Raw genomic sequence first — 26337 nt, 5'->3', positions numbered from 1 at the left:
AAGTCCAGTCTGGCTGCAATAGAAAGAAAAGATTAGAAAGGGTCAAGAGCAGATAGGAGTGGGCCAGTGAGTGACCCTGGAGGTAGAGTTTAGTGGTGGCAGTGAGATACAGAAAGGGGTCAATGTTGAAGAGAGTTACGAGGTCAAATCTACTGAACCTGATGACGGCTCAATGGAGGAGGGAGGGAGGCAGATATTGAGCCCCACCTGTACTTCTGCCTTGAGTGACCGGTGGGCTAATCGTGGAACGGGAACAGTGGGAAGGACCAGGCGTGAGGAGTAAGGTCGTGGGTTTGAGTGTGGACAGGTTGAGTTTGCGACTTCCTGGATGGCTCAGTGGGTAAAGAATCCACCTGCAATGCAGGAGACTCAAGTTCAATCTCTGCGTCAGGAAGGTCCCCTGGAGGAGGAAATGGCAACTCACTGTAGTATTCTTGCTTGGAAAATCCCATGGACAGAGGAGCCTGGTGGGCTATAGTCCACGGGGTTGCAAAGAGTTGGATGCAATTTAGCCACTAAAAGAACAATGGGCTGAGTTTGAGGTGTCTATAGATACTCAAGTGGGATCTCAAAAAGGTGGATGGAGCTGGGGCAGCCAGAAGCCCTGTCTCCTTCTGCTATAAGGGCCTTTCTTCTCTTCCTTACAGAATCATCCGGACTAAAGTGCAGCAGCCATTCAACCTTCCCATGGACAGCTGCGTGGCCACCAAGTCCCTGAGCCCAGGACACACGCTGAGTGAGTGCCGAGGGTCCCACAGTCACACTCAGCCCCTTGCATACACACTCCCATCCATGTACACGCGCAGAGTCGCACACAAACCTGTCTACACAGACACACCCGTGTGTTCAAACTGAGCCCAAACCTGGCTGGAATCCCAGGGAATATTTTCTGAAATGTTTAGGGCTGGAAACAACACAGGCTAGAACCCGGGCACCAGTAGGCAGGGCCCCTGACTCCTCTGCGGTGGTGGCAGGGGCTCTGAGGGGTGTCAGGCCCACATCCTGACCCTCTGTCTTGCCCCACTTCAGTCCCCAGCTCAGCTGTGACGCCCCCAGAATCTCCGCAGTCGGACTCTCTGGGTTCTACTTACTCCATCAATGGGCTCCTGGGGATCGCCCAGCCTGGCAGCGACAGCAAGAGGAAGATGGATGACAGTGAGTGTTGGGGGGACCAGAGGGTAGGTTGGGGGTGCAGGAGGGCAGCTGCTCAGACAGGGCTTCTCTTGTGGCTCAGGTGGTAAAAAAATCCGCCTGCAATGCAGGAGCCACGGGTTTGATCCCTGGGTCAGGAAGATCCCCTGGAGGAGGGCGTAGCTACCCACTTCATTGTTTTTGCTTGGAAAATCCCATGAACAGAGGAGCCTGGTGGGCTACAGTCCTTGGGGTCACAAAGAGTCAGACATGACTGAGTGACTAATACTACTGCTGCTGATGAGACAGAGACCCCCTTGGGCCCAGGACTTTGTGGGTTGTCTCTAAGCCACCCGGAAGTCTCGCTCTTCCCTCTTCCCAAGTGAGTCTGCTTCCCCACTCTGGCCTGGGCGATGGGTTGGCAAGCCCCCTGAAAGCTTTCTCCCTGCCGGGGGACACTTGCCAGGTGACCAGGACAGCTGCCGGCTGAGCATTGACTCCCAGAGCAGCAGCAGCGGGCCCCGCAAACACCTCCGCACGGACACCTTCAGCCAGCACCACCTCGAGTCGCTCGAATGCCCCTTTGATCGGCAGCACTACCCGGAGGCCTACGCCTCCCCCAGCCACACCAAAGGCGAGCAGGTGAGGGGCCAGCCGGGCACAGGAGGCGAGCAGACAGGTGGGAGGGTGGGGGGAGGGCAGAGCAAGACATGGTCTCTGAAAGCTCCCTAATCAACTGGCAATTCTAGAAGCAACTAGAAGTTGCTTGATGGGCTCAGGGCACGTGCTTCCAGCAGCTCCAAGGCTGTCATGGCATTATTTCACCAGATGCTTGCAGCATCTTCCTGCTCATCCTTCCGGCCCCCTGCCTTCCCTCACCTGTAGCCTCTGAGCTTAGAGCAATGCAACCAACCGTGCCATCCCCCTGCCACAGTGTCTCCCCCAGATAGCAGGGTCAGGTCCTACAGCAATAAAATCGTAGCTCCAGCCTTCACAGCATGACCTCCACCAGCACCTGCAGCCCCGCCTCGAGCCACTCACGCCTCCCCACCCCTGTGCCTGCCATGCTCACGCTCCTCTCGTTCACACCTCTCTGCCCCGGCACACGGTGTGCCCTCCTCGATGAATGCCTTCCTCCCACTTCTCTGCCTGGAAAAGTACTGCTCGGCTAGTATGACTCAGCTCAGGCATCACCTGGTCCATGAATTCTTCCCTGCCCCTCAGACACGCTTCACTTCCACTCTCCCAGACTTTTGCATGTCTGGGGTGGGAGGGGCCGCTCCCCAGAACTCATGGGGTAGTGTCACTGCCTGGCGGACAGAGATGTCAAGATATAGCACATTTCTTGAGCACAGCATCTCAAGGCATCTTTTTTACCTTCAGCATCTCCCACTGTGCCCCTCTAACAGATGCTCAATAAAGGTAGAGTAAATGCAATAGAAATGCAGCCTGAGAAATGAGAAATGCAAGCTACAAGCAAAGTTTTATTCCCAGTGTTCAGGACAGGTGAAATGGCTTATCAGGGGTTGGCTTCTACGAAAAACTGGCAGAGATGACCAAAGTGTCTCCAGGAGCCAAAAAATGACTCTACACCTCTGTTAATTATCTTCTGTCAACACCACAGCCTCAGTGTCTTCCCCATCCCCCAACCCAACACCATCAATCAACTGAGGATTTTCTCTAGACAGGTGTCTGCTCACCCCTCTTGGCTCAAGGTGTCATCTGAGCCAGGAGTGAGGCGAGCCCATATACCTTTAAGATCTGAGCAGCATAATGGTGACGATGCCAGTCACCAGCTGAACCACTGCCAGTGACTATCTGGGCGGCTGGGCCCTTGCCAACAACGCAGCTGGTCAGGCAATCTGCGTCAGCGATTTTATCAGCCTGGGCTGTGGCAACCAGGAGGGCTTCAGAGAAGGCTGGCCGTCAGCAGACCTGGGGAGAGGGCAGGGCAATCAGCCACAAGTCAGCACATGGCTCCCCAGGCCCGGGTTGACTGGGCAGGAGGGGAATGGGGCCACAGCAGTGGATCTGCCAGGAACCTGCTGTGAGACATGGACCCAATACAACTCACTATCCTGGTAGAGAAACCTTGTTGCTGAGACCCACTGGGTTGTGCAGAACCATTCCTGAGCCTCAAGAACTGGGCAGCTTGTGACTCTTCACATAATTTTAAAATAGCTATTTATTGAACATGTGTGTTACTAAGCATTTTGTGCTAAGTGTTTAATGTAGGTATATAAAATCTCCTTTAATCCTTGTATTGGCCTTGTAAAGCAGCTCTATTGTCCCTGTTACAGAGGTGAGAAAACCAAGGCTCAGAGAGGTCAAGGAGACTACAGCTACTAAACCAGTCATTGCAGAACAAGAGCTCAAACTTGTCCAAGTCATGAGGAATTGTGCCCTCTGCACCCCAATTCAAGTCCAAACCCAATAAGAAATCCAATCATCCTTGAGATGTTTAAGGCATTTGGAGTAACGTAATTGAAATGTCTGATTTATAGGTTTGTTTGTTTTTCACCGAATTGTTAGATTTTGGAGAGCTATAGGATTTTGAGGTGTGATTTCCCTGGTGGCTCGCTTCCCTTGTGGCTCAGCTGGTAAAGAATCCGCCTGCAATGCGGGAGACCTGGGTTCGATCCCTGGGTTGGGAAGATCCCCTGGAGAAGGGAGCAGTGACTCCTCACTCCAGTACTCTGACCTGGAGAATTCCATGGACTGTATAGTCCGTGGGGTCACAGAGAGTCAGACACGACTGAGCAGCTTTCACCTCCCTGGTGGCTCAGATGGCAAAGAATCTGCCTGCAATGCAGGAGACCTGGGTTCAACCCCCGGGTCAGGAAGAACCCCTGGAGAAGGGAAGGGCAACCAACTCCAGTATCCTTGCCTGGAGAATTCCACGCTCAGAAAGCCTGGTGAGCTACAGTCCATAGGGTCGCAGACTGTTGGAAATGACTGAGTAACTAACATCCCCAGGATATTGAGGAGGTATTTTATGTCAGATCAACATGTCCACAAAACATTTTAAACTTTTCTTATACTTTCTAGAAATCAGGCATTTTGTTCAATTTCATGAAACCAGGCTCTGAGTAAAAGCAGGAAGCCCCCCTCAGAAGGTGTAGAACCAGAGTGCCATTTAGTCAGTAATTGCTGCTACAAGATAATGGTGCCCTTGTGGTCTCCAGAGTTGACTGCAACTTCCGTAAGTGCTGGGCATGCAACCAGAAACTGCTGTGGCTCCTTGGAGAACCCAGCTCAAATCATTGAAAGCAATTGCCTTTAGAGAGCTGTTATATAACCACGGAGCACAAGTCTTGATTTCAGTTTTTGCACACTGGTTCACAGAGCACATTGGTGACATGTGTGATCAGCACATGTGTGCTGTTTTGTGGCCTGGTGGGAGGGTATCATGATGAGGTGTGTTGTACCCTTGCCTTTAATTGAACAAATTCTTCTTGGAAGAAGCATTGGAGGAGATGGCCCACTCATGTCAGAGGAGGCTCAGTGAAGTCTAAAATGAGGTTCACAAGAAAACCCCCGGGGTTACTTGATAAATAATTTTTAAACAAAAGTAACCACAAATATCATCTTCAAGCTGAATATGCACATTTATATTTGCTTGGATACGGAGAGAGAGGGGAGAAGTCTACCTATTTTGCTTGGGTGTCAGGTTTGTCCTTTTACTGAAGGAGAGAGCGCAGGGGTCAGGATCCGATGGCCTCGATTTAGACTCCATTTCATACTCACCTAGGACATTCACCTCTCTGGTCTTCAGGCTCTCAGCATCTCAGACATAATATTGCTTGCCCACATCACAGGGCTGTTGGGAGCAATGGATCAGGATAATACAGGCAACGTCTAATGCCTGCTCTCTTTATATGTAAGATGTGGTCATGATGTTATCCACCACAGAGCAGTGGTTGAGAACATAGGTCCTGGAGTCAGACCAGGGGAGTGTGACTTCTGTGGCAGTGTGAGAAGTGTCTGGACCAGCTCTGTGCCTGTGTTTCCCATCTGGAGAATATTTTAATGAAAGGAGGAGATCACCCTGAACAGTCCCACCTGCTAACTGCCCCAGCCCTGCATCTTGCACTCTGTGGGCCCAGACAGGGTGAGGAAACCAGGAAGAAGCCCAGCATCCAGCCAGGGCATGGTCCTTGGAAGGACCCACTCTTTTCTGTGTCTGGCGCTGTTGCCACCAGCCAGCCTTGAATTACAGAGCTGCCAGAGGGCGAGTTCTGGGCGAGAAAAACAGAAGGGCTGTGAGTCAGAGCATAAGAGCATAAGAACTGATTAAACAGACTAAGTGGAGTCAAGACTGAGCGGGAAGAGGGGACAGAGGAAGGGGGTATTTTCTAGGGGGAGCCGGCTGGCGGGGATGAGGGCGGGTCTTTAAAAGGAGAGCCTGCTGCCCACAGCCTCTGTGCGCTCACTTCTTCTTGTTCCCCAGGGTCTTTACCCGCTGCCCTTGCTCAACAGCGCCCTGGACGACGGGAAGGCCACCCTGACCCCCTCCAATACACCCTTGGGGCGCAACCTCTCGACTCATCAGACCTACCCCGTGGTGGCAGGTACGATGCCCAGAATTTCCTGGGCCATGCGGGGGCCGGCTGGCGGGCAGAGCTGGCTGGTGGAGAGGAGGAAGGTGTTAGGGCCCTGGGCCTGGAGAGGAGAGGGGGACTCTGCTGGCCGGTCAGCAGGTGGGTCGAGAGGGTCTCGCATTCTATCCTCGGCCCTTTCTCCGCCTGCCCCCCAGCGCGGGGAACACGCAACCTGCGTCTATACTCACAGAGGCACGGCAGGAGGCAGAAGTGCCCTCTCACCTCCTCCCCCCACCTGAGTGACACCGCGTAGCCCCGCCCACTCCCCCCGTCCCGCCTCAGGGAGGAGCCCGCCCGCGCCTCGCCGCCCCGCCCCTCCCGCATCTCATGGCTTGGTTTGTGCATGTTCCCGCCCCATCATCTCACACCCCTCTCTCCTTGTTGTCTCCCTCCCTCCGGCAGATCCTCATTCACCCTTCGCCATAAAGCAGGAAACCCCCGAGGTGTCCAGTTCTAGCTCCACCCCTTCCTCTTTATCTAGCTCCGTCTTTTTGGATCTGCAGCAAGTCGGCTCCGGGGTCCCAGCCGGTGCCTCGGTCCCGCCCTTCAATGCCTTTCCCCATGCTGCCTCCGTGTACGGGCAGTTCACGGGCCAGGCCCTCCTCTCAGGTACGACAGGGAGGTCCCGGGCCGTACAGCCATCGCGGGGGGCGGGAGGGGGAGTCCTCACGGCCGCCCGCCAGTTCCCTACTTTGGGTCTAGCCCCTACTCTCTCCCCGAGTCCTCTCCACCACCATCCTCTTCCCTCATTCCTCCGGCCACTTTTGGGGGCGCCAAGATGCGGTCCTCCATACCTGCAGAGTCAGGCCGTGGGAGGGACAGGCACTCTGGGGGGTACTTGGAAGTGGGGGTGCCTGCTGGATTTCCAAAACCTTGCCCCAAAGCCCCATGACAGTGCCAGAACCTTAAGACCAGGAGCCAGACTCAGTAAAGTCCCAAACCCTTGGTCTGGGTAAAAAATGCAAAAGAAGAAAAAAAGAAAACTCTGGAGGGAGAAAGGCATTGGCTTTTGGGGCCAAATTCTGGATCAAATTTCTAAGGATGGAGGGTCAGTCCCAATTGGGTCCCCATAGTGTAACTCTCGTGTCCCTAGCTTAAGTGTTTCTCTTGGAGGACACTCAGGCAGAGTGACTCACCAACCCAAGAGATGGGGAACCAGGGACTTTTCATCAAGACCCTCATCCAACTCAAGGCTGGAAGCACCTTAGGGACATTTAGTTTAAATCTTTCCTTACACTGGTGGGCAACAGGCCCAGGCAGAAAGACCCGGCCAAAATCCCTGAATAGGAACATGGTGACATGTCAGCTTGCGTGCACCCTGTGGATCAGATCCCAGCAGAGCTGAGTCTCCCTGGCAGAAAGATATTGGCCCGTCCAGGCAAACTCTGAGCAGCGGCTGAAAAAGTCAGAGGTGTTTGGCTAGGCAGGGAGAAGGCCAGAGGTGGAGTGAGGGAGGGAACAGAGACCCATACCAGTCTTCAGATATTTGAAAGGTGGCCACAGAGATGAAACTATTTCAGAAGTGGGTCCAAGGCATTGAACCAGGACCCAGGGAAGAAGCCAGGAGTGGGCCAGGCCTTCTGGACCAGTGGTTTTCAAGCTTGCCGGGTCTCACAGCACTCTCTTGAAAGGAAAAGTTTTGACAGAAGCCAGGTATCAAGACCAGACAAATGAAGAGCTGCTCTGTCTGAAGTAGGGACTCTGCCCAGGGAAAGCCCTTGCATTTGAAAATCACTGCATCATAAGAATCAGACCTCTGCCCACCCAGAGGGACCTCAAGGTCATCTTATTCAAGTCCATTGACCCTTCCTTATAACTGTCTCTACATTTTATGTCTGTCTGGCACCTAAGACTTTTTTTTTCCCCTCTGTGCATCCCCATGTCTAATGAGGGAGGACCTCTTAGGGGAGGTGGGCACAGAGGTAGAGGGTTCATAAAGGAATCCCAGCGTGTGGGCAGAGAGGCAGTGATGAAGGATCTGAAGCAAGGAGGAAAGTGTTGACTCAGTGCAGAATTTCAAAAGAGGGTGAAGTCAGCGGAGATGGGTCATTTGTTTTGACCAAAGTGATTAAAGAAGAAAAGTCTGTGAGCTGAGTGAAGTGATGTCAGCCAGAGAAAATGGGACAGGGTTAGGATGGGAGAGAGAAGGGGGAGAGTCAACGAGACTTAAATTCAGTGTTTGGGGGGGAAGGGCCCAGTTACTGGGCACCACTGCCTGCCTGTGTGTCTGATGGGTGGTGGCCAGGAGGGCTGAGAAGAGGCAGGTTAGGGATGATGGTGTGGGTGAAGCGTGTGGTGTGGGGGAGCAGTTCTTCACTTCCTGGGAATTGTGAAGATGCTGGGCAGGATCAGCCAGAGAGGAACAAGAAGGACCCAGGGCAGTGGGAAGCAGATATGTCAGAGCACAGACCTGGGCATTGGTGTGAAGTGTGGTTGAAACAGCCCAGTGCAGAGTCCCTACTCTCAAACCCCTCCCCCACTTTCTCCCTTCCCTTAAGGGCTTCAAGCACCTCCAGACAACATGAGATCAAATCAGGGGTGATGCTTCCAGCTTCTACGAGCTCTTAGTTTAACAGACATGCCCTGTGTCCGTTGTCCATGCAGGACTGGGAGGTCATCCCTGCATGGGGCAAAGCAGCAGGCAGCAGACACGCAGTGGTCATTCAGGTGGGGGGCCCCCAGAGACAGACCCTGGTGAGGCTAATGTGCAGGGTGTGACCCCCGTGAAGGCTGTGGAGCCCAGCCTGAGGATGGAGGAGGCAGCACAGAGGCAGGGGCTCTGGGATGAGCAAGCAGGGCCCAGGCTTGGAGAGGCTTGGTCTGGATGGTTCCTGAGAGCAGGAAGCAAGTCAAGGCCACAGTCCACAGAACTGGGCCTGCCCCATGACTCAGCACAGGGGTTCAGGATGGCTAGTGTCCATGCTGAGCTTAGGTGGTGGCCTGGAGCTCCTGAAAGACTGTCCCCTTGCAACCTCCAATCAAGATTGAACCTAAATGCCTACCACGTGGCTGAGCCAGAGTGAGCAGACTGGGGAGACTGGGTAGGAAGAAACCAGATTAGGAAGGGAATAATTTGGCACTTCCTTGAAGATCCAGTGATTAAGACTCCGCGATTTCACTGCTGTGGGCCCAGGTTCAATCCCTGGTCAGGAAACTAAGACCCCATAAACCATGAGCACCATGGCCAAAAAAAAAGGAAGCGAATGATATCAAGAGTCTGTGGGCTGGAAACCTATGCAAAGTAGCAAGAGATTGATTTGGAAGAATAAAAAAGAAAGCCGAGACCAAATTAATGCAAGGTAATGATGCTGCAGACAGGGGAGAGGATGAAGGACTAGGTAAATTTTCATTCCATAATCATCGCCTACCTGAATGCCCTCCCCAGCTCTCCTCCTCTGAGTAGCTACCTATGGACTGGACCCTGCCTACCACCTCCCACCAGGTCTTTGCCTGCCTCAGAGTCCCCACCAGGTCAAGTTCTCCCCAGCCCAGCCTCTCTGCTAATGCGATGTCCAGGATGGCTTTTTCTGGGTCTCAGCTTCTCCCTAATCAGCCGAGAAAGAAGAAATCTCAGGGTTTGGGAGACAGGAGGATTGCCCCTAAATGCTCCTTTCAGATGCCCCAGTCTAGGGTCCCAGTGCACTGACAGGGAGCAATATTGATGCTGTCCTTGTCCTGTCTGTTCCCCAGCTGACTCCAGCTCAGCTGTTGAGGAAGCCCTGACTTTGGCTTTATCATCAAAGAGTCCGTTACCCGCCTCCGTCCTTCTGTGCAAAATTATATTTAATCCTGCCAAAGAGATTTCTGAATTGCCATAAATTCTCCTTGCTATCAGAGCAAGATAAGGAGTTGAAAAGAGGTCACATAGAGGGCGGACATCAAAGGAGCCGATAAATGGTCTGAAATCACCTCTACCCTCAGAATTCCCCCAAGTCCTGGTTTTCTGATGCTGGTCTCTACCGATACGTGGGATATTTACCAACATTTCTGTGGTGCTAGTGTTTTCTTGCGGAATCTGACTTCCCAGGCATTTAATATCCAGCTTTGTCTACATCAGCTTCTTTTCATATGTATATGTATATATGTGTATATATAATTTATTTACTTTATGTGGCTGTGCGGGGTCTTTGTTACTGTGCCTGTGATCTCTCTAGTTGGGAGAGATCTGTCTAGTTGTGACGTGCAGGCTTCTCACTGCGGTGGCTTCTCTTGTTGTGGAGCTGTAGGCACACAGGCTTCAGTAGCTGCAGCTTCCTGGCCCTAGAACATAGGCTCAGTAGTTGTGATGCACATGCTTAGTTGCTCCAAGGTATGTGGAATCTTCCCAGACCAGGGATTGAACTCATATCCCCTGTATTGGCAGGTAAATTCTTATCCACTGGACCACCAGGGAAGTCCTACATCAGCTTCTTAGAAATAGAACTATTTTGCAAATATATTTGAGTGCAGAAGAGACGGAATTACAAACCAAAGATAAACTTATGGTGAAGAGCCTTAAAAATCAATTAAGTCCAGAAAATAGGCTGTGAAAGCATGCCTCCACCTTATGGCTTCTGTAGTTTCATTTCTAAGAAGGTTGTAAAGTTCTTGGCTTTGGGGGAAGAAACCGAATATTTAAGGAATTGAAGCAGAGTCCTGGGGCTTCCCAGGTAGCACTAATGGTAAAGAATCCGCCTGCAGTGCAGGAGACACAGGTTCAATCCCTGGGTTGGAAAGATCCCCAGGAGAAGGGAATGGCAACCCTCTCCAGCATTCTTGCCTGGGAAATCCCATGGACAGCCTAGGAGCCTGGCGGGCTACAGTCCATGGCGTCACAAAGAGTCGGACACGACTGAGCCACTAACACTTTCACTCTTTCCTGGGGACTAATGGAAAAGTTGAGGGTGAAGGGTGTCCTGAAGACAATCTCAGCCAGCTTTTCAAGGGGGCCAAGTTTCAGGGGAGGAAGCCTCCAGGAGTTGACGCTCCAGCATCTGACTCAGATACCTCTGTCCCACTGAGAGAAATTTAGGCGACAGAGAAGAAATGAAGATTAAAAATCGCAGAATACAAGGGAGTAAAGCTGATGAAATTCAATTTCCAAGAGCATTTTAGGGGCTAGTTCTCATGGGATGGCACTGAGGGGGACAACTGTGACTGAATTAAATTGTGACTTAAGGATAGCTTGTGTCCTGGTGCTCTGGCCCCCTGAGCTGTGGAGCTTAAGAAGCAGCAGGACCTGGTGATGGAAAGAAAAGGGCAAGATGAGAGTGACATGAGAAGGGGAAATGTGAGACCACAGGGAGCCCCAGAGAGTACCTAGGCCAATAATAGCGAATAGTAGTCTGAGAGCCCATACTTATCCCCAGCCCCAGTCGTAGCAGACATAGATGCAGCCTCAGAATCCTTCTCAACACAGTGCAACAGGAAGCCCCCTACCAATCAATCAAGTATTAATTTAGGTGAACCCAGTGTACAATCTCTCATCTAACTGAGCTCTTCATAAGAGAGATGAGAAGATGCTGGTCAGGGAAATTAAATACTGTCCTCCCTGGCCACAATCTAGACTTAGATGTCTGTCTGTCCATCTCTCGGAAGTAGGGAGGGAAGAGGAAAGGGAAAAGGCTTCAGGCCTGAATTAGCTATCTCCCTCTTTCATCACTCTCCTACTCATGTCACATCCACCCTCTGTCCTCGATCTGCCCACATAGACTTCATGCCACTCCTTGCCTCTTGTGGGCTGTGGTACCAGGGGCTTCATCCAAGGGTCAAAGGGGCTGAGTCTGAGAGCTGATCATATTGCAGTCTTTTTCGAAGAAAGATCCAATTTTCTACCTGTGTCCCCTTCTCCTTCTCATTATACTGAAGTTCCCCTTCTCTCACCTGTGTTGCCAAGCCCTCATTTGTTCAGGCCTGTGTCAAGTGAACTGAACGCATTTGTCAAATTCCAGTGGGTTCCACTCTATTTGGTCCAGCACCAACCACTGCCAGACAGTATGCTCAAAACAAATTAGGAACTTAGGGGGTGGTGTTTATTTTTTACCAAAACATTCACACAGCTTTGAACCATGAACACCGATAGCTCTTTCCAATAGGATTTATTCTGTAAAGTTTTCCTTGGCATGTAATAATTTATAGAATGTGTCCATTGCATGAATCAGTGTGCACCTGTGACATGAAACTTCAACTCTGAATAATGCTGATAACATGATGGTGATAGTAATAAGGTGTGTATGGCTACTCTCATTTATTTATTTATTTATTTTTCCCATTTTACACTTGAAGAAGCTGAGGCTTGGGGCATGTTGGTGGCTGGTCTAAGGACACTTGGAAAATTCGTTGTAGAAGCAGAATGAGGACTGAAGTCCTCTGATTTCTGGACCCTTCCCTCTAGAGGAAGGGTGGAAGTCCCGGAGGCCTGGTCTTGTCTGTTGAGTCCCCTGGACGTGGCTCCAGTAGCCCTCCCAGTCTATCCTCCCGTGACTTAGTGCCTAGCCTTGCTAATTTACATTCTTGCTTACTGCTATATCCCCAAGTGCTTCTTAAAGTGCCCAGGATATCAGGATTAATTAATATTTGTCAAATGAATGGATTGTCTTCAAGGAATCTCTAGAAATAGAGGTAAGGAGGCAGTTACTGTTGTATTGACAACTTACAGGGTTCCCAGAGAGGTACCTTCTCTTCCACTGTTGCTAGGCACCCCCAGAGGGCCTGACACAAGAAGGACCCCAGGGGTGGGGGTGGGGGACTGATGGAGGGAAAACAGTGCCATGGTGCGGTAGACTTGGTAACCTGGTTGACAGAAGCTCACAGGGAATCCATGTGAGTCGTAGGAGAAAAGGCAGTCCCCAGTGTGGAAAGAGGTAAAGGCATTTTGGTAAAATGGTGATAATCTAATCCAGTGATTCTCATTCAGAGGGGACTTTGCCACCCTGGGTCATGTGACAATATCTAGAGACATTCCATGTTGTCGCACTGCGTGGGAACTGTTTCTGGCATCTAGAGGGTAGACCCCAGGGATACTGTCCAACATCCTGTAATGCACAAGGAAGCCTCCCCTGCAACCCCCTGCCACGGAAAATTATCTGGCCGCAAGTGTCAACGGGGATGAGGTTGGGAAACCTCCTATCTCGTAAACATCACCAAGAACTCAGACAACCAGATAATTTCATCATCGAACGGGGGTGTTTTGAGAGGGAAGAGAGTGAAATGTGTGTTCTTTGTAAATACGCTGGCACAGTATTCATATCTAGTCAGATTGGGATGTCTTGTCACCTGGTCAAGAATCCTCGGGCGAGGGAGGATCTTGTGGGTCTGCCAGACAGGGGGCCATGAAAGAAGGGACATGGGTGGGAGGAGGATTGTGGTTGTTGTACGTGATGTGGATGGAGAGAAATCACCAGGTTAAATGGGGTCTCCAGAATGGGATGGCTTGACTACCTGATGGAGAGGAGAGGCAGAGCCAGGACATCAGAACTTCACAGAGCATCCTCCGTGTCACCAAGGCCAGAATATTTCCCACAAATTATAGATAAACAAAGACAGGGATACTTGTCTGTTTTGCGGAAAATAGTTCTTTTCAGGAATGGCATGGATAGATGTCAGTGGTTCACAGGCTTGTGTAAACACTGCCTGTCAACCCACATCTCCTTTCCAGGTCAGGAATAGGCAACATGTTTCATGTCCCTTGCAGCTCTGATAGGTTATATCCACCCTTAAGGCCAGGTTGAGGAGCAGAAGCCCCATTCTGGCTCAGAGGCAAAGAGTGTGGTGATTGATTGGCAATGTCTGCCACAGGTCCAGAAAAGGACAGTGATGGGCCAACGGGCCGCCCCTTTGCCATCCCTTCACAGGGCCTTGTCCTTGGTTCTCCTGAGAGCTGGGGCTGAAAGGGTGTGAGCTCTAAGTCCAGTGGCCTCTAATGTGTTTATTACAGCCCACTGTGCTGGCTGCTATGTGAATGCCACAGGGGACCACAAAGACCTGGAAGACATAGCCCCCAGCCTCCCTCCAATACCACGACATCATTATGGATGACTAAGATTCTTGTAAATAAAATCACTGGAGGATAGGGAATAATAGAGGCCTGTAATAGCCAGGCCTCCCCTACATGGTGGAGCCCCGTGGCCTGGTGAAGGCCCACTGAGTAGGGAGGAGCTTGGGCTCAGAGAAGGAGAGGGGAGGGAGGAAGCGGGTCCAGAGAATGGCTTGGGAGAGAGTGGGAGTGGAAGAGGGCAGGCTTGTGGAGCCTCCGGGGAGCAAGACAGTAAGTACAGGAGCCCACAGTGGCCCGCCTGATAATGCTTTGCTGTATTTTTTCAGGGCGAGAGATGGTGGGCCCCACGCTGCCTGGATACCCACCCCACATCCCCACCAGTGGACAGGGCAGCTATGCCTCTTCTGCCATCGCAGGCATGGTGGCAGGTAAGGGGTGGGGCTGGGCAGGAGGCGAAACATTGTAAAGAGGAAGTGGTAGCCATCGGTGGAGCAGGAGGGCACAGGAAGTAGGGTGTGCCCCACGCAAGTAGGGTGTGCCCCACGCACAGACCTTCCAAAGGACACTGAAGCATGGACCGAGGGATGCAGCTCCTTGTTAACACCCGGAGAAAAGACTCCAGTACAGTCCTGGCCCCTTAACTCTCCCTCCAGCTCAGCCCCCTTCTTCCCAGAGGCTCCCTCTTCCCCATGATGACGAAAAGGGAGAGGCTGAGACACACTAACATTCAAATCGGAGCTCTGCCATTTCTTCCAGTGATTCAGTAAGCCTTCATAGAGAGTCCTCTGGGAGCCATCAGAACAGTGGAGGTAAACCTAAGCCCAGCTCTTAAGCACCCCGTGGTCTCCCAGTTATTTACCTCTGGTGAATCCTGGTTTACCCTTTCTGAAAAATATGAGTGTGAATGGTGTTGGTGATGATGGTGATGAAAATGGTTGAAATATATTCTTCACACCTCACATTCATTCAACCCTGCACAGTCAGGACCCATGGCTTGAGTATTCCAAAAGTACTAGAGTGTGAGATGAGCAGGGAGTGTGTCTCCATTATCACTTGGACAGTCCTGGAATCCTCCCCAACAGTCCTGGGGGTCTCATTGTCTGACAGGGTGATCATCACCCAGCAGTGACCTGGGGTATCAAGGTCTGGACAAGTGAGAACAATGGGAGTTTCTCTGAGTGCATCTCATTCTTTTAGGAACCCTACAGGCAGAACCTCAGCATGGATAGGGTAGAATAGAGCCATATGCATAGGGTCCCTGGTGGCTCCAGACAGTAAAGAATCTGCCTGCAATGCAGGAGACCTGAGTTCAATCCCTGCGTGGAGAAGGGAATGGCTACCCACTCCACTATTCTTGCCTGGAGACCATGGACAGAGGAGCCTCGAGGGCTGCAGTGCATAGGGTCGCAAAGAGTCAGACCTGACTGAGCAACTGACACTTTCAGAGCCACTTGCACTGCCCAGAGAGGTCTGAGGACCTGGTGCTCCTGGAAGGGGCTCTGAATCAGGACATCTGTGACCCCCCTTCTTCCCACCAGCCTACCTGCCTCTGACTCCAGAGACTCAAGGCCTTCACCCAGGCTTGTTTCCCCTCCCCCGCCGGCAGGGGTTATTCTTTACCAGCCACCCACTGTGGGCGCCCTGTGCGAGGCAGGTGGGCTGGGCGCTCCTGGGCAGAGGGAGGGGACGGAGGAGCAAGGGAGGGAAGGAGGCCCTGGGCTCCCTGGGAACCCGCTGAGCTGGCACTTGTTGCTGCCTGGTTACCGTGGCGATGTGCTTAATGCAGCGTTGAAAATACAGAATACTGACTCCTCTCTCCCTCCTGGCCCCAGACTCCCTCCCTCCCTCCCTTCCTCTTCTGGAGCGTGAAATGAGATTGGTCAAGATAAAAAAGGAAAAGATTTCGGTTATTTTTTTAAGAGTGTGGATAATGGGGCCTCTCAATCACAATCCCAGGCTCCAGTCGGTGCCCCCATCCCCCTTCCAACCTCTCCACCTTTCCCTGCCGCCTGCTTAGAGGAGGAGGAAGAGACAGAAAGCCCAGGGCTTTTCTCTTAATTATGAATCATTTCCCGGGGGCAGGCCCAGGGCACAGGGTTCCTGGGGCCCAGAGTCTGACCTGTGAGGTAGCTGGAAGGCTGGGGCCTCTCATCAAAGTCCCCCAGGTTGTTTCTCTAAAGACCTCATCCTGAGTGGGTGTTGCAGAAAAAAAAAATAATAATAACACAAGTACACCATGGACTACAAGTGAATTCCAAGAGGGAGTTTGCCTGGCAAGGTGGATGGGCACCCAGTAAGTTTCATGCAAATCAGTTTTTAGAAAATGCAGTGTTATTTAAATGCATCCCTAGGTTCCCAGTAACTCGGTGGTGCAAATGAATTCTTAAGGAATTTTTTTGGTAGAAAAAGTATTTGTCCATGTCTTACCAGTGGGTACAATCTCCTGATTGATTGAAGGGGGATTTCTTCCATTAAAATCAAAACTTCATTGAGCACCTACTGTGTGCTAGATAGATACAAAATGCTGTCAGCAAGGCATGCCAGTGACAGTCTTCAGTCAGTTGTAGAAGGACAGGAGATCATTTGTTTGCATTTTCTGGGTGCCTGGCCATTCATAAGTATTAGTTTATTTCTCTTTGAATCCTCACCATAAGACTGGAGCATTGATATAACCTCAGGTTTATGTAGATAAGGAATCAAGCTTAGAAAAGCAAAGTGGTGTGCTTGGGGATCATAATCATACTAAGTGGCTGGGTTGTTCAAACACTATTCTTTTGATTTTCAAATTTTGCGTTCTTTCTGCTACACCACGCTGCCTCCCATCACATCAGAAGTAACAACACGAGCTATAAGAGAGCAACACAGGAATAAGACCAGGGCATGGATTTCTCTTGTCCATTCATCTTCTGTTTTCCCTTCTAATTGTTGTTGTTGCTGTTCCTGCCCCGTTAATACTGTTAATGGCCCTTTTATCAGCTTTGGAGCCGAACAACAACTCTGATAGATGGATACACCCATCTATCTCTCCATCTTTCCATATATCCATCTTTTCACATATTTTCCCATATATCCATGCATATTCATATCCATCCTTCCATCATTCTATCATTCAGTCTTCTATTCATCTTTCCTTTATCCATCCTTTCTTCCATCTACCCATTTTTCTATTCATGTGTCCATCCATTCATCTATTAACCCATTTTTCCATTCATCCATCCATACTTCAATTCATTCATCCATTCTTCTATCAATTCAACCTTCTATTCATCTTTTCTTCACCCATCCTTTCTCCCATCCATCCATTCATCTGTCTTCCATCATCCGTCCATCCTTCAATTCATCTATTCAACCTTTTGTCCCTCTAGTCATCCTTCCATGCACCTTTTCATACATCTACTCTTTCTTTTATCCATTATCCATACTTCTGTCATCCACCCTTTCAACCATCTTTGTGTCCTTCCATCCATTTTACCACTTTTCACTTAACAAATAGGAGTTGAGATTCTCTGTTATGGGATGCAGTGACCAAGCCAGGTCCATCTGTTTATGGAGCTTACAGCCTAACAGTGGAGAAAAAAGTATAGTAAACAAGGACTGAATCAACAAGATAATTTCAGACAGTGATAAGCTCTGATTCAGACAATAAAATGGGATGATATAATAAAGAGCTTCAGGGAGAGAAGATAACTACTTTAGATTGGGTGATCAGGTGAGGTCTCTCTGAGAAGGTGTTCAGAGTGATCAGCCAAGTGATAAACTGGGGCAGACCATCCCCAGCCCAAAAGAACAGCAAGTGCAAAGGCCCTAAGGTAGGAACTAGCAGTGTATGATTACACATGGGAAGAGTGTGAGTATAACTGAGAACAGTGAGTGAGCGGGAAAAGCACTACAGAATGAAGAGATATTGGTGGGGGGGAGTGGGGGGTCAAATTTTAAGACTACCTGGGTCACTGGGAAATCAGATGGTAGACAGTCAGAAGAGGACACCTAGAGACCAGTTAAGGGAGGGATAATTGCAGTGGTTGATACAGGACATGACAGTGGCATGCGCCAGGGAAGTAGAAGGGAGGGAGGAGAAAAGAGACATTGAGGATGTAATGTATTTTGGTGGTGGAGCCAATAGCACTTACTAGTGAATTGGCCATAGGGGTTTAATGTCAGAGGAAACAAGGATAAGTCCTTGGTTTGAGGTTTGGGAAAAGGCATGGGTGGTGGCGGCAAGTATTATATGGGAGATCAGAAGAGGAAACGGTAGAGTATTTGGCATATGGAAGTCAAGGATTCTATTGGGCCATATTAGGATTGAGACATCTCCTAGATTACCAGTTTAATACATCAGTAGGCACATGATGTATGTCTATAGTCAGGAAAGACTAGGGCATACATTTCAGCCATTGTGCAGAACTGTTATTTAATGCTTAAGGGATTATGCAAGGTCACCAGAAAGAGGATGTGGATGGAAAATCACAGAAGGCTCACAAACCAAGCTCTGGGGTCCTTCAACATTTAGAGACATAGCAGAGAAGGAACCAACAAGGCAAGAGAGCAGGAAAGGCCAGTGGGTTAGGTGGCAAACCAGGGGAATTGGCGCCATGAAACCCAAAGTCAGGGAGGGAGTGATGAACTGAATCAGAGTCAGCCAAGTGACCTTTGGAGTGATCGGGTAGAGGTTGTAGGGATTTGAAGGGATCAGCGTTGGCCTGACTGGAGGGGGGGATGAGGAGGTGAGGGCAGAGACCGTGGAGCAGAGAAGGGCTGCAAGCTGCAGAGAAATGTGGGCTAAGAAGAGGATTTTTAAAAGAGAAAATAGCAGAGCCTGTTGGCTGGCTAGGGGAATGATGAATTGGAAAGGGAGATGTTGACAAAGAGTGAAGAGAAGGGATAAATTATGAGGGCCCAATCCATGGAAAGATGAGTGGGGTAGGATGCAGAGCAAAGAGGATAGGTTGGCCTTTCATGAGAGCGAGGACATTTCATCTGCTGTGGGTGAAGGTGGGTTGACGGACCTGGTGGTGAAAGGATGCTGCACCTAGGGGTGTACCACCTCCTCAGCCCCATCCTCTCCTCCAACTACTATGTGACCAAAGCACATAGGTACCGTGTAAGTGAGTGTTGGATAAATGAATGAGTGAGCGAATGCATGAAGAAGTGACACAGTGAGGGGCAAACACATTGGATTTTCCACCTTTCTTCCTGTCCTTTGGAGCTGGCTGAGGTTGGCATTGGCTGGGGTAGGGTCAAGGCCTGAGAGCATTGCTAAGGTATAATTGGCTTTCTCCAAGGATGCACTGAAACCAAGGAGGTGTGGGGGACGCTAGCAGATCACACTGTGAATACAAGAAGGCGCACTGGAGTAGGCACTCGAGGCCAGGGTCCTAGCATGTTCTAGGGGAACATGTGGCCTGGGGCAAATGCCTTTCCCTCTCTGGGCTGTAGTTTCTTCATTTGTGAAATGAATCGCTGGATGAGGTCATTTCTTAGTTTCTTTCTATTTTTAATCCCTTGGCGTTTTTTCCTCCCTCCTCTCTCTTCCATGTATTTGTTGTTCACCTGACCTGTGTTAGATTAATCCCTGCCTCTAATGAACTTCCTGTGTTACTGCCTGCCACTAATGTCCTGGACAAGGACCCAGAAGCCTTCCTCTCCTTCAGGCTCTTCCCCCTTGCTTCCATTCCTCCTGTGCAATTGCCTACATCTCTGGCAGGAAAGCAGCCCCCACTGACCCCAACTCAGGCTTTACCACTGGTTGGATGACAGATGTGGGGCTCTAGTGAGCTTTATTTTTGTGCCTGCCTAATGGGGAAATCATAAATGCTGGCATTCCTTGCCTGCTTCTTCTGTTCCAAGAGTGGTACTATAAGTATTTGATGTATGTTATAGAATTGAACCTTCCCCACAACCCCATGAGATAGGGGCAATAATCTGCCCCATTTGACAGATAAGGAAACTAAGGCTCAGAAGAGCTCAGTTACTTGTCCAAGGTTGCACAACTCGGAAGTGGGGCACAGAGATTTGGCTCCAGGCAGGCCGGCTCCAGAGCTAGGCAGCTTCGAGCCCCACTCCCAGAGTCTGGGAATGAGTTCAGGAGCCAAAGAAGGCACTTGACTTGTAACAGCAGCTGAGATTCTGGAGGGCGGTGTGGACATTCATTGGAGTTCAGGATTGGTGGGAACCTGGCTTTGTGGATGGAACTGTCTCCCAAGTGCATAAATGGATGATCTGGAATTTTGAGTGAAGACCTCTCAAGTCAACTTCTCCTCTGCTATTTCCCATCTGTAGGATTTGAGGCTAACTCCTTACTCATGGTGCACTCCAGTTTCCTCTTCTATAAACTGGCACTATTGATAGGCATCTCCCAGTTGTAAGAATAAAGGGGCATCAAGTGTGAGAAAGTGCTTTGCGAACCTTAAGCTCTGAGTTCCTACAGTAATTGCGGTGGTCTGCTTTGTTATTTAAGGGAATTCTTAAGTCATTTTTTTTGGTAAGTAATTCTAGTGAGGCCAAGAATCCACTCACAGAAACAGGTGATCTGATTTGCTTTGTGTAAGTCGTATGCTGAGTTTTCTTCAAGTGGCAGGTTTGAGATGGGACAAGAGTCTCTTCAGAGGAAGTCTCAGGACCCACATGCTCTCCAGGCCCCTCCCCTCTCTGCCTTTCATCCTCTGCACCCATCCCCAACCACACACACTCACACTCACACACTCTTTCCTCCCTAACAAAGCATACTGAAGGAGGCTACAAAGAACCCGCCTGCCACTACTGGAGACCGTGGGTTGGGAAGATCCCCTGGGGAAAGAAATAGCAACCACTCCAGTATTCTTGCCTGGAAAATCCTGTGGACAGAGAAGCCTGGCAGGCTGCAGTCCATGGGGTCGCAAGAGTCAGACACGACCTAGTGATTAAACAACAACAGCACACTTTATACTCCCTTGAGTCCTTCCTTGACCACTAACCTCTCTCACTCATATTGACCCCTCCCAGAAAGACCTTTCTACAGAAGGTCCAGACAGCATCAGAAATGGTTAGAACCTGACTCCACCTGGAGTCACAGCACAGCTTTCAATCTCCACCAAACCCTGCAGCTGTGTGAGCTACAGAGCCCAAGACTCTGTTTCCTCATCTGGAAAAAGGGCAATCATAATAACATCTACCTCCTGGGGTTCCTGTGAGAGCTGGTCGTGTCAGGGCGGTACCCCCAGTCCCTGACGGAAAAGGCACCACCCCCCAAAGGAATGCAGATGGAGGAGCCTCCAAAGGGCTCTTGGAGGGGTCTCCTGAGCTCCCACTGTCCCTGCCCTGGCCCCACCTGTCCCCCAGGGCTCGCTCTGTGTCCACCCTGCGGACCCTCATCCCCCAGCCCCAGCCCTCAGGCCGGGAATCCACCTCATGGGTCTCCTACCTCTGTGCCTCCCACAGGAAGCGAATACTCTGGCAACGCCTACGGCCACACCCCCTACTCCTCCTACAGCGAGGCCTGGCGCTTCCCCAACTCCAGCTTACTGAGTAAGTTGCCTCTGGGGCCTTCTCAGGCCCTCCACTGTGCAGGGTGGGTGGGGGTGCTCTGTTGGACCAAAGTGGTCCGAGAGCTGGGAATCCCCAGTTCGATGGAGGGCCTGGAGAGACAGATGTTATCCCTAATCCGAGCAGGTCAGGGAAAGGCAGGGTACCAAGTTGTCTGGGGGAAGAGGCAGAGGGGAGACTTCTGGGCATCACTCACTTCTCTGTCCTGAGCCCATGTCTGTGAAATCTTTGTTTTGTGTAAGATTCAGGGCTCAGGCTTTGGGAGGGTGGGGGTGGAAGGGACATCTCCACGGGGAAGTCACGTCTCTATGCCCCTCCACATCTTGGAGGGTACCTAGGGGAGTGCCAGCAAACCTCCTGCTGGGGAGCGTGCTGATTGCAAACAGTGCCATCCTGTCGCTTTCATTAACATCTAAGTGGCTTGAAAATACTCATGATTCAGCCCCAGAGCCCTTACACAGAGACCCTCTGTTCCACCACATTCCTAATATTTGGCTTGAGATGTGGACAGCAGCCTTCAGTATGGAGGTCTAGATAATGAACTGGACTGCAGGGCTTCTCATCGGCCCCTCTCCCCCTGGGCTGGGGTTGGGTTGAGAAAACAAGGAAATCAGGAAACCAAGCCCCATAAATGAATGTGAGGGATCCCACTGGAGTCTCCATGACCTGGAGGGTCTGGGAGCAAACCTGAGCCCTGTAGAAGCCGCAGCGCAGTGCAGCTGACCCCAGGGGTCTCCATTCCCAGGACATCCCTCTCTCCTCCTGTTACCGCCTCATGTTCCAGGAATGACTAGGAGGCTGACTGACTTGGACTCTGTTGGCCCTGTGAGTTCAAGCCACGCTTATGTCCAGTTCAGCTCGGAAAGATGAGGGCATAGAGATGTGCCCTCCCCATGGAACTTCCCCAGGCTGTCCATCTGTGGGTGTGCAGAGCAGCCTGGAGGAGTCTCTCAAATCCACATATCCCTTGAGCAGTCAGCTTTCCATCCCCTCTGCTTCCTAAGACACTCTGATCTTGTGCCTTTTGGTCAAGGCCGGGGAACACCCCAGCGATCCCCCAGTCAGTACTTGATTCTTCAGGGCTCCAGTTGTAACTTCTCTTTCTTGCCCTCTCTCAATGCAAGGGTGCTGAAGGTCAAAGGAATCGTGGGGAGGAGAGGGGCAAGAAGCCACTGTTCTCCTTCTGGCCAGAAACTCAAAGGTGAGGCCAGAGAAGGAGGAAATAAGGGCCAGAGAGGAGTTAATCTTTGATGATCAGATAGGCCAGAGGGATCAATGATTAACTCACGCTGTCTTAAAGGTTAGCAGAGGCAGGGGGAGGCTATGGTGCAATTTTTTTCTTCTGACCGGCAGTGTTGTTGTTGTTCTTTTTTTTTTTTTTTTTTAACTTGTCCAGGTTCCCCATATTATTACAGTTCCACATCAAGGCCGAGTGCACCGCCCACCACCGCCACGGCCTTTGACCATCTGTAGTTGCCATGGGGACAGTGGGAGCGACCGAGCCACGGGAGGACTCAGCCTGGGACAGGCCCCCGAGAGTCACACAAAGGAATCTTTATTTATTACATGAAAAATAACCACAAATCCAGCATTGCGGCTCCCTCCCTGTGTGGTTGATTCAGTGAACCATGAGAGACAGGACGATGGTGGAGGAGACGCCACCGGTCCTCCGGGACTCCTTAATGAGGGACAAGAGTCCCAGGGGGACAGACTGTCCCATTCCAAAGAGACAGAATCGGAGGAGAAATGTGGAGAAGAGGGCTGGAGAGGGATGGCCCTTGGGGCCCACCACGGGCTCGGGGGCACACGGAGGCGCCTCTGTGGCTCCATTGTTGACACGCTCTAGCGGCCATGGGCTGTGAGCACGTCCGCCCAGCCCGCAGCCGCAGTGGGTGCGAAGGCTCACCCTCATCACCACCCTGGGAGGCACTGCCTGCTCTACACAGCTTGCTTGGCTCTTCCTGCTCGTCCCTCCTGGTCACGGGCTCAACCCTGGGTCCAGCCAACCAGGAGCTCCACCCGGTGGTCAGGGTGGTCAGCCACCTGCCTTCCCCTTCCCTGCTGCTGTGAATGTACCAGTTCCATCCCAGGGGCTCCCCTGCTGCGGAGGATCCACCCCTCTCCTTGGCAGCCAGACCAGCCCATTACAGCTGGAGACAGACATTCCAAAGCACCCCTCCCACCCCGCCCCGGGCTCCGGGGGGTGGGGTGCAGCCCTGCCCAGAGTAGAACCAGGCACGTAACTGGGGACCCCGCCTCCTGCTCCCAACAGCCCTGCCAAACCCACAGCTACCGAGAGACCCTGACACAACACCCCCACATTTCCCTCTCTGGGCCCCACAGCTCCCGCTCCCCCCCACCCCCACCAGGCCTGACTGTAAATACTGTAAATGAGCCTCAGCTTAAGCAAACTACCCCTTTCCTCTCAGTGTCGTTTCCCTGCCATGTCCGGCTTCTCTCCTTGATGCTTCTTTCTTTTTTAAAAAGACAACCCACCATTGCCATATGACTCAATAAACCATTGCTCTTGGTCTCTGGCTTTGGGGTTGACTGGGTAGGAGGTACCCTGGGACAGGGTTTTCTCCAGAAAACCTCAGAGCCCAGCAGCCAATGAACTTGTATTGGGGCTGCGTGTTGAAAGGACACTATTGTCCAGGAGAACTCTGACTTAGCATTCGCCCTCTGCCCCAGGGAGATGTTCGACGCCAGGCACACCACGTACCCCAAGCTTTGATTGTTCCATCTCTGAGTCAATGAGAGCAGAAAATAAGCACATGGCCTGATGCCTGACCAATCACAGACTCCCCACAGGTGGTGGCCGCTGTTACTTACAGGAAGCCAAAGAATTAGCCAGGAAGGCTGGTGACAGATCCAGGAACAGCTCCACCCGGGAGCCTGCATAAACAGCTCTTAGGATCCCTGAGGTGTGAGAGGAGGGAAGGGAGAAGACAGTTATTGGGCTCAGCTGCCTGGGAAAGTGTTGAGAGTGTCAGTCGCTCAGTCATGTCCAACTCTTTGTAACCCCATGGACGGTAGCCTGCCAGGCTCCCTTGTCTGTATACTGTCCAGGCAAGCATAGTGGAGTGGGTTGCCATTCCCTTCTCCAGGAGATCTTCCGACCCAGGGATCGAACCAAGGTCTCCTGCATTGCAGGGACATTCTTTACTGTCTGAGCTACTGGGAGCTTCAAGGGATCCTCACATAAATGAACCTGAATTCACCCTATTTTACATATGGAGAAACTGAGGCTCAGAAAATAATGAAATAACTTGCCTGAGGCAGGAAGTAGTAGATTGCATCAAAACCTCTTAGCTTAAGTCCAACACTTCGGCTCAGCACCACGGGCAATCATCAGGGATGCCAGGGGTTCTAGACCCAAGGGAGATCCTGGGACTGCCCCCTGAGAGTCTGATATCTTTTGGCTTGGTTCCTAAGTATTGGGTCGGCCAAACCAAATGAACTTTTGGGCCAACCCAATATTTGGCAATATTATAGAATTTCCCAGGTGGCGCTAGTGGTAAAGCACTTGCCTGCCAGTGCAGGAGATGTAAGAGGCTTGAGTTGGATCCCAGGGAAGATCTCCTGGAGGAATTAATGGTAATCCTCTCCAGTATTCTTGCCTGGAGAACCCCATGGACAGAGGAGCCTGGCGGGCTACAGTCCATAGAATCGCAGAGAGTTGGACATTACTCAAGCGACCGCACGTGAAATATTTGGTAAGACTGGGCAGTCAAGAAGCTGGGGCCAGGAAGGGGTGAGGGAGTTACTGTGGGGACTTAGAACAACCCTCTTCTGTGAAATTCCACAGAACAAGGTGGGAAATACAGTGGTGACTGCAAGGGCTGGCTCTGTCCACAAAAGGATGCTTGTCCCACCAGCGGCTGCCTGGTGTCTGTGTGGACCCTCTTCATGAAGGACCCAGCTGGAGCAGGGCCGGGGGTCAGGCCCAGGACAATGCTGACAGTTGGGCAAACAGCACCTGGGGCTGAGTCTGACAGAGGAGGGGATTCCTCAACAACCCCTCATCCCCAGGGACTCTCAGGCTGGGAGGGCAGAGACTCTGACCCCCCTGGTTCTCCCAGCGAAGAGGCCAGGAGTGCTCGCTGAGGATAGCATGGAAAAGGTGGACCCACGAAGAAAGCCAGTCCTTATGTCTTCCTTGTGGATCTGAGGAAAGGCTTGTTCTTCAATAACAGGACTTCCCTCTAGCCTCGAACATGGCAGCAGGACTGAATCCCATTATATCTAAGGCTCTTCATGATCCCAAATCTCTGGGTTCCTGAGCTCCCCAAGACAGTCCCCACCCAGGAACCACCTTGAGTTGCTCAGTGCCCCAGGGAGTCTGCAGAGCGACCCTTTCTATTCATACCCAAACCCTCTCTGGGAACACTGGTGCCCTGGCAGCCTCTTTAAGCCCCTAATGACAGGGCTTAGAGAATGAATAGTGGTGCTTTTGCTGGGTGACAATGGATCAGCTCTCCCCTTTCTTCTCAGAGGTGAGCTGAGCCTCCCAGGATGCTGCTCAGGGCAGGTGTCTGTGGGCATGTGGCATGGCTCAAGTGCAGCGGGTCCCAGCCAGTACCTCTGCAGACATTGTGTACATGGTCAAACCCCAGGGGCTTAGAAAATATAGCTATCTACATGTCAGGGTCTTCTCTGGTGATTCAGATGGTAAAGACTCTGCCTGCAGTGCACACAGGAGACCCTGGAGACACTTGTTCGATCCTTGGGTCGGAAAGATCCCCTGAAGAAGGAAATGGCAACCCACTCCAGTATTCTTACCTGGAGAATCCAATGGACAGAGGAGCCTGGTGGGCTACGATCCACAGAGTTGCAAAGAGACACAACTGTGTGCATGCATGTGCACACACTTGCTGGGGGAGAGAGATGATTTGAGGTGCCCTGTCTTTGGGGGCAGTGTTGGGACAAGTCGGGGAGGTTCATGGGGAGGCCGTGGTGAAAAAGAGCGTGAAGACAAGGATGGGAGGAAAGGGGCGTGGCCACAGGGGATTGTGTTGGGGCATGTGGGATGCATCTACAGGCAGTTGGTGGGAAGTAGGGGAGGGTGGTCTACTCTGTAGCAGAGTAGGGGCCTCTAGTTTCTCTGAA

The 26337-nt window shown here is 51.3% G+C and overlaps 1 protein-coding gene across 1 annotated transcript in view; it reads left to right on the top strand.

Annotated features, from left to right (window-relative positions):
• Window positions 1–23760, top strand: part of PAX8 (paired box 8) — a 61661-nt gene extending 37901 nt beyond the window's left edge. The window contains exons 5-12 of the mRNA XM_070472741.1: window positions 648–736; window positions 1030–1155; window positions 1598–1773; window positions 5582–5702; window positions 6135–6341; window positions 14034–14135; window positions 21124–21210; window positions 22625–23760. Coding sequence (XP_070328842.1) covers window positions 648–736; window positions 1030–1155; window positions 1598–1773; window positions 5582–5702; window positions 6135–6341; window positions 14034–14135; window positions 21124–21210; window positions 22625–22701 — 985 coding nt within the window. The 3' untranslated portion in view covers window positions 22702–23760. The remainder of the gene's footprint in view (window positions 1–647; window positions 737–1029; window positions 1156–1597; window positions 1774–5581; window positions 5703–6134; window positions 6342–14033; window positions 14136–21123; window positions 21211–22624) is intronic.
• Window positions 23761–26337: the final 2577 nt, after the last annotated feature.

Source organism: Odocoileus virginianus, chromosome 2, assembly GCF_023699985.2.
Source record: "Odocoileus virginianus isolate 20LAN1187 ecotype Illinois chromosome 2, Ovbor_1.2, whole genome shotgun sequence".
In the NCBI taxonomy this organism is placed as follows: Eukaryota; Metazoa; Chordata; class Mammalia; order Artiodactyla; family Cervidae; genus Odocoileus; species Odocoileus virginianus.
This window is presented reverse-complemented; position numbering and strand designations above follow the sequence as displayed.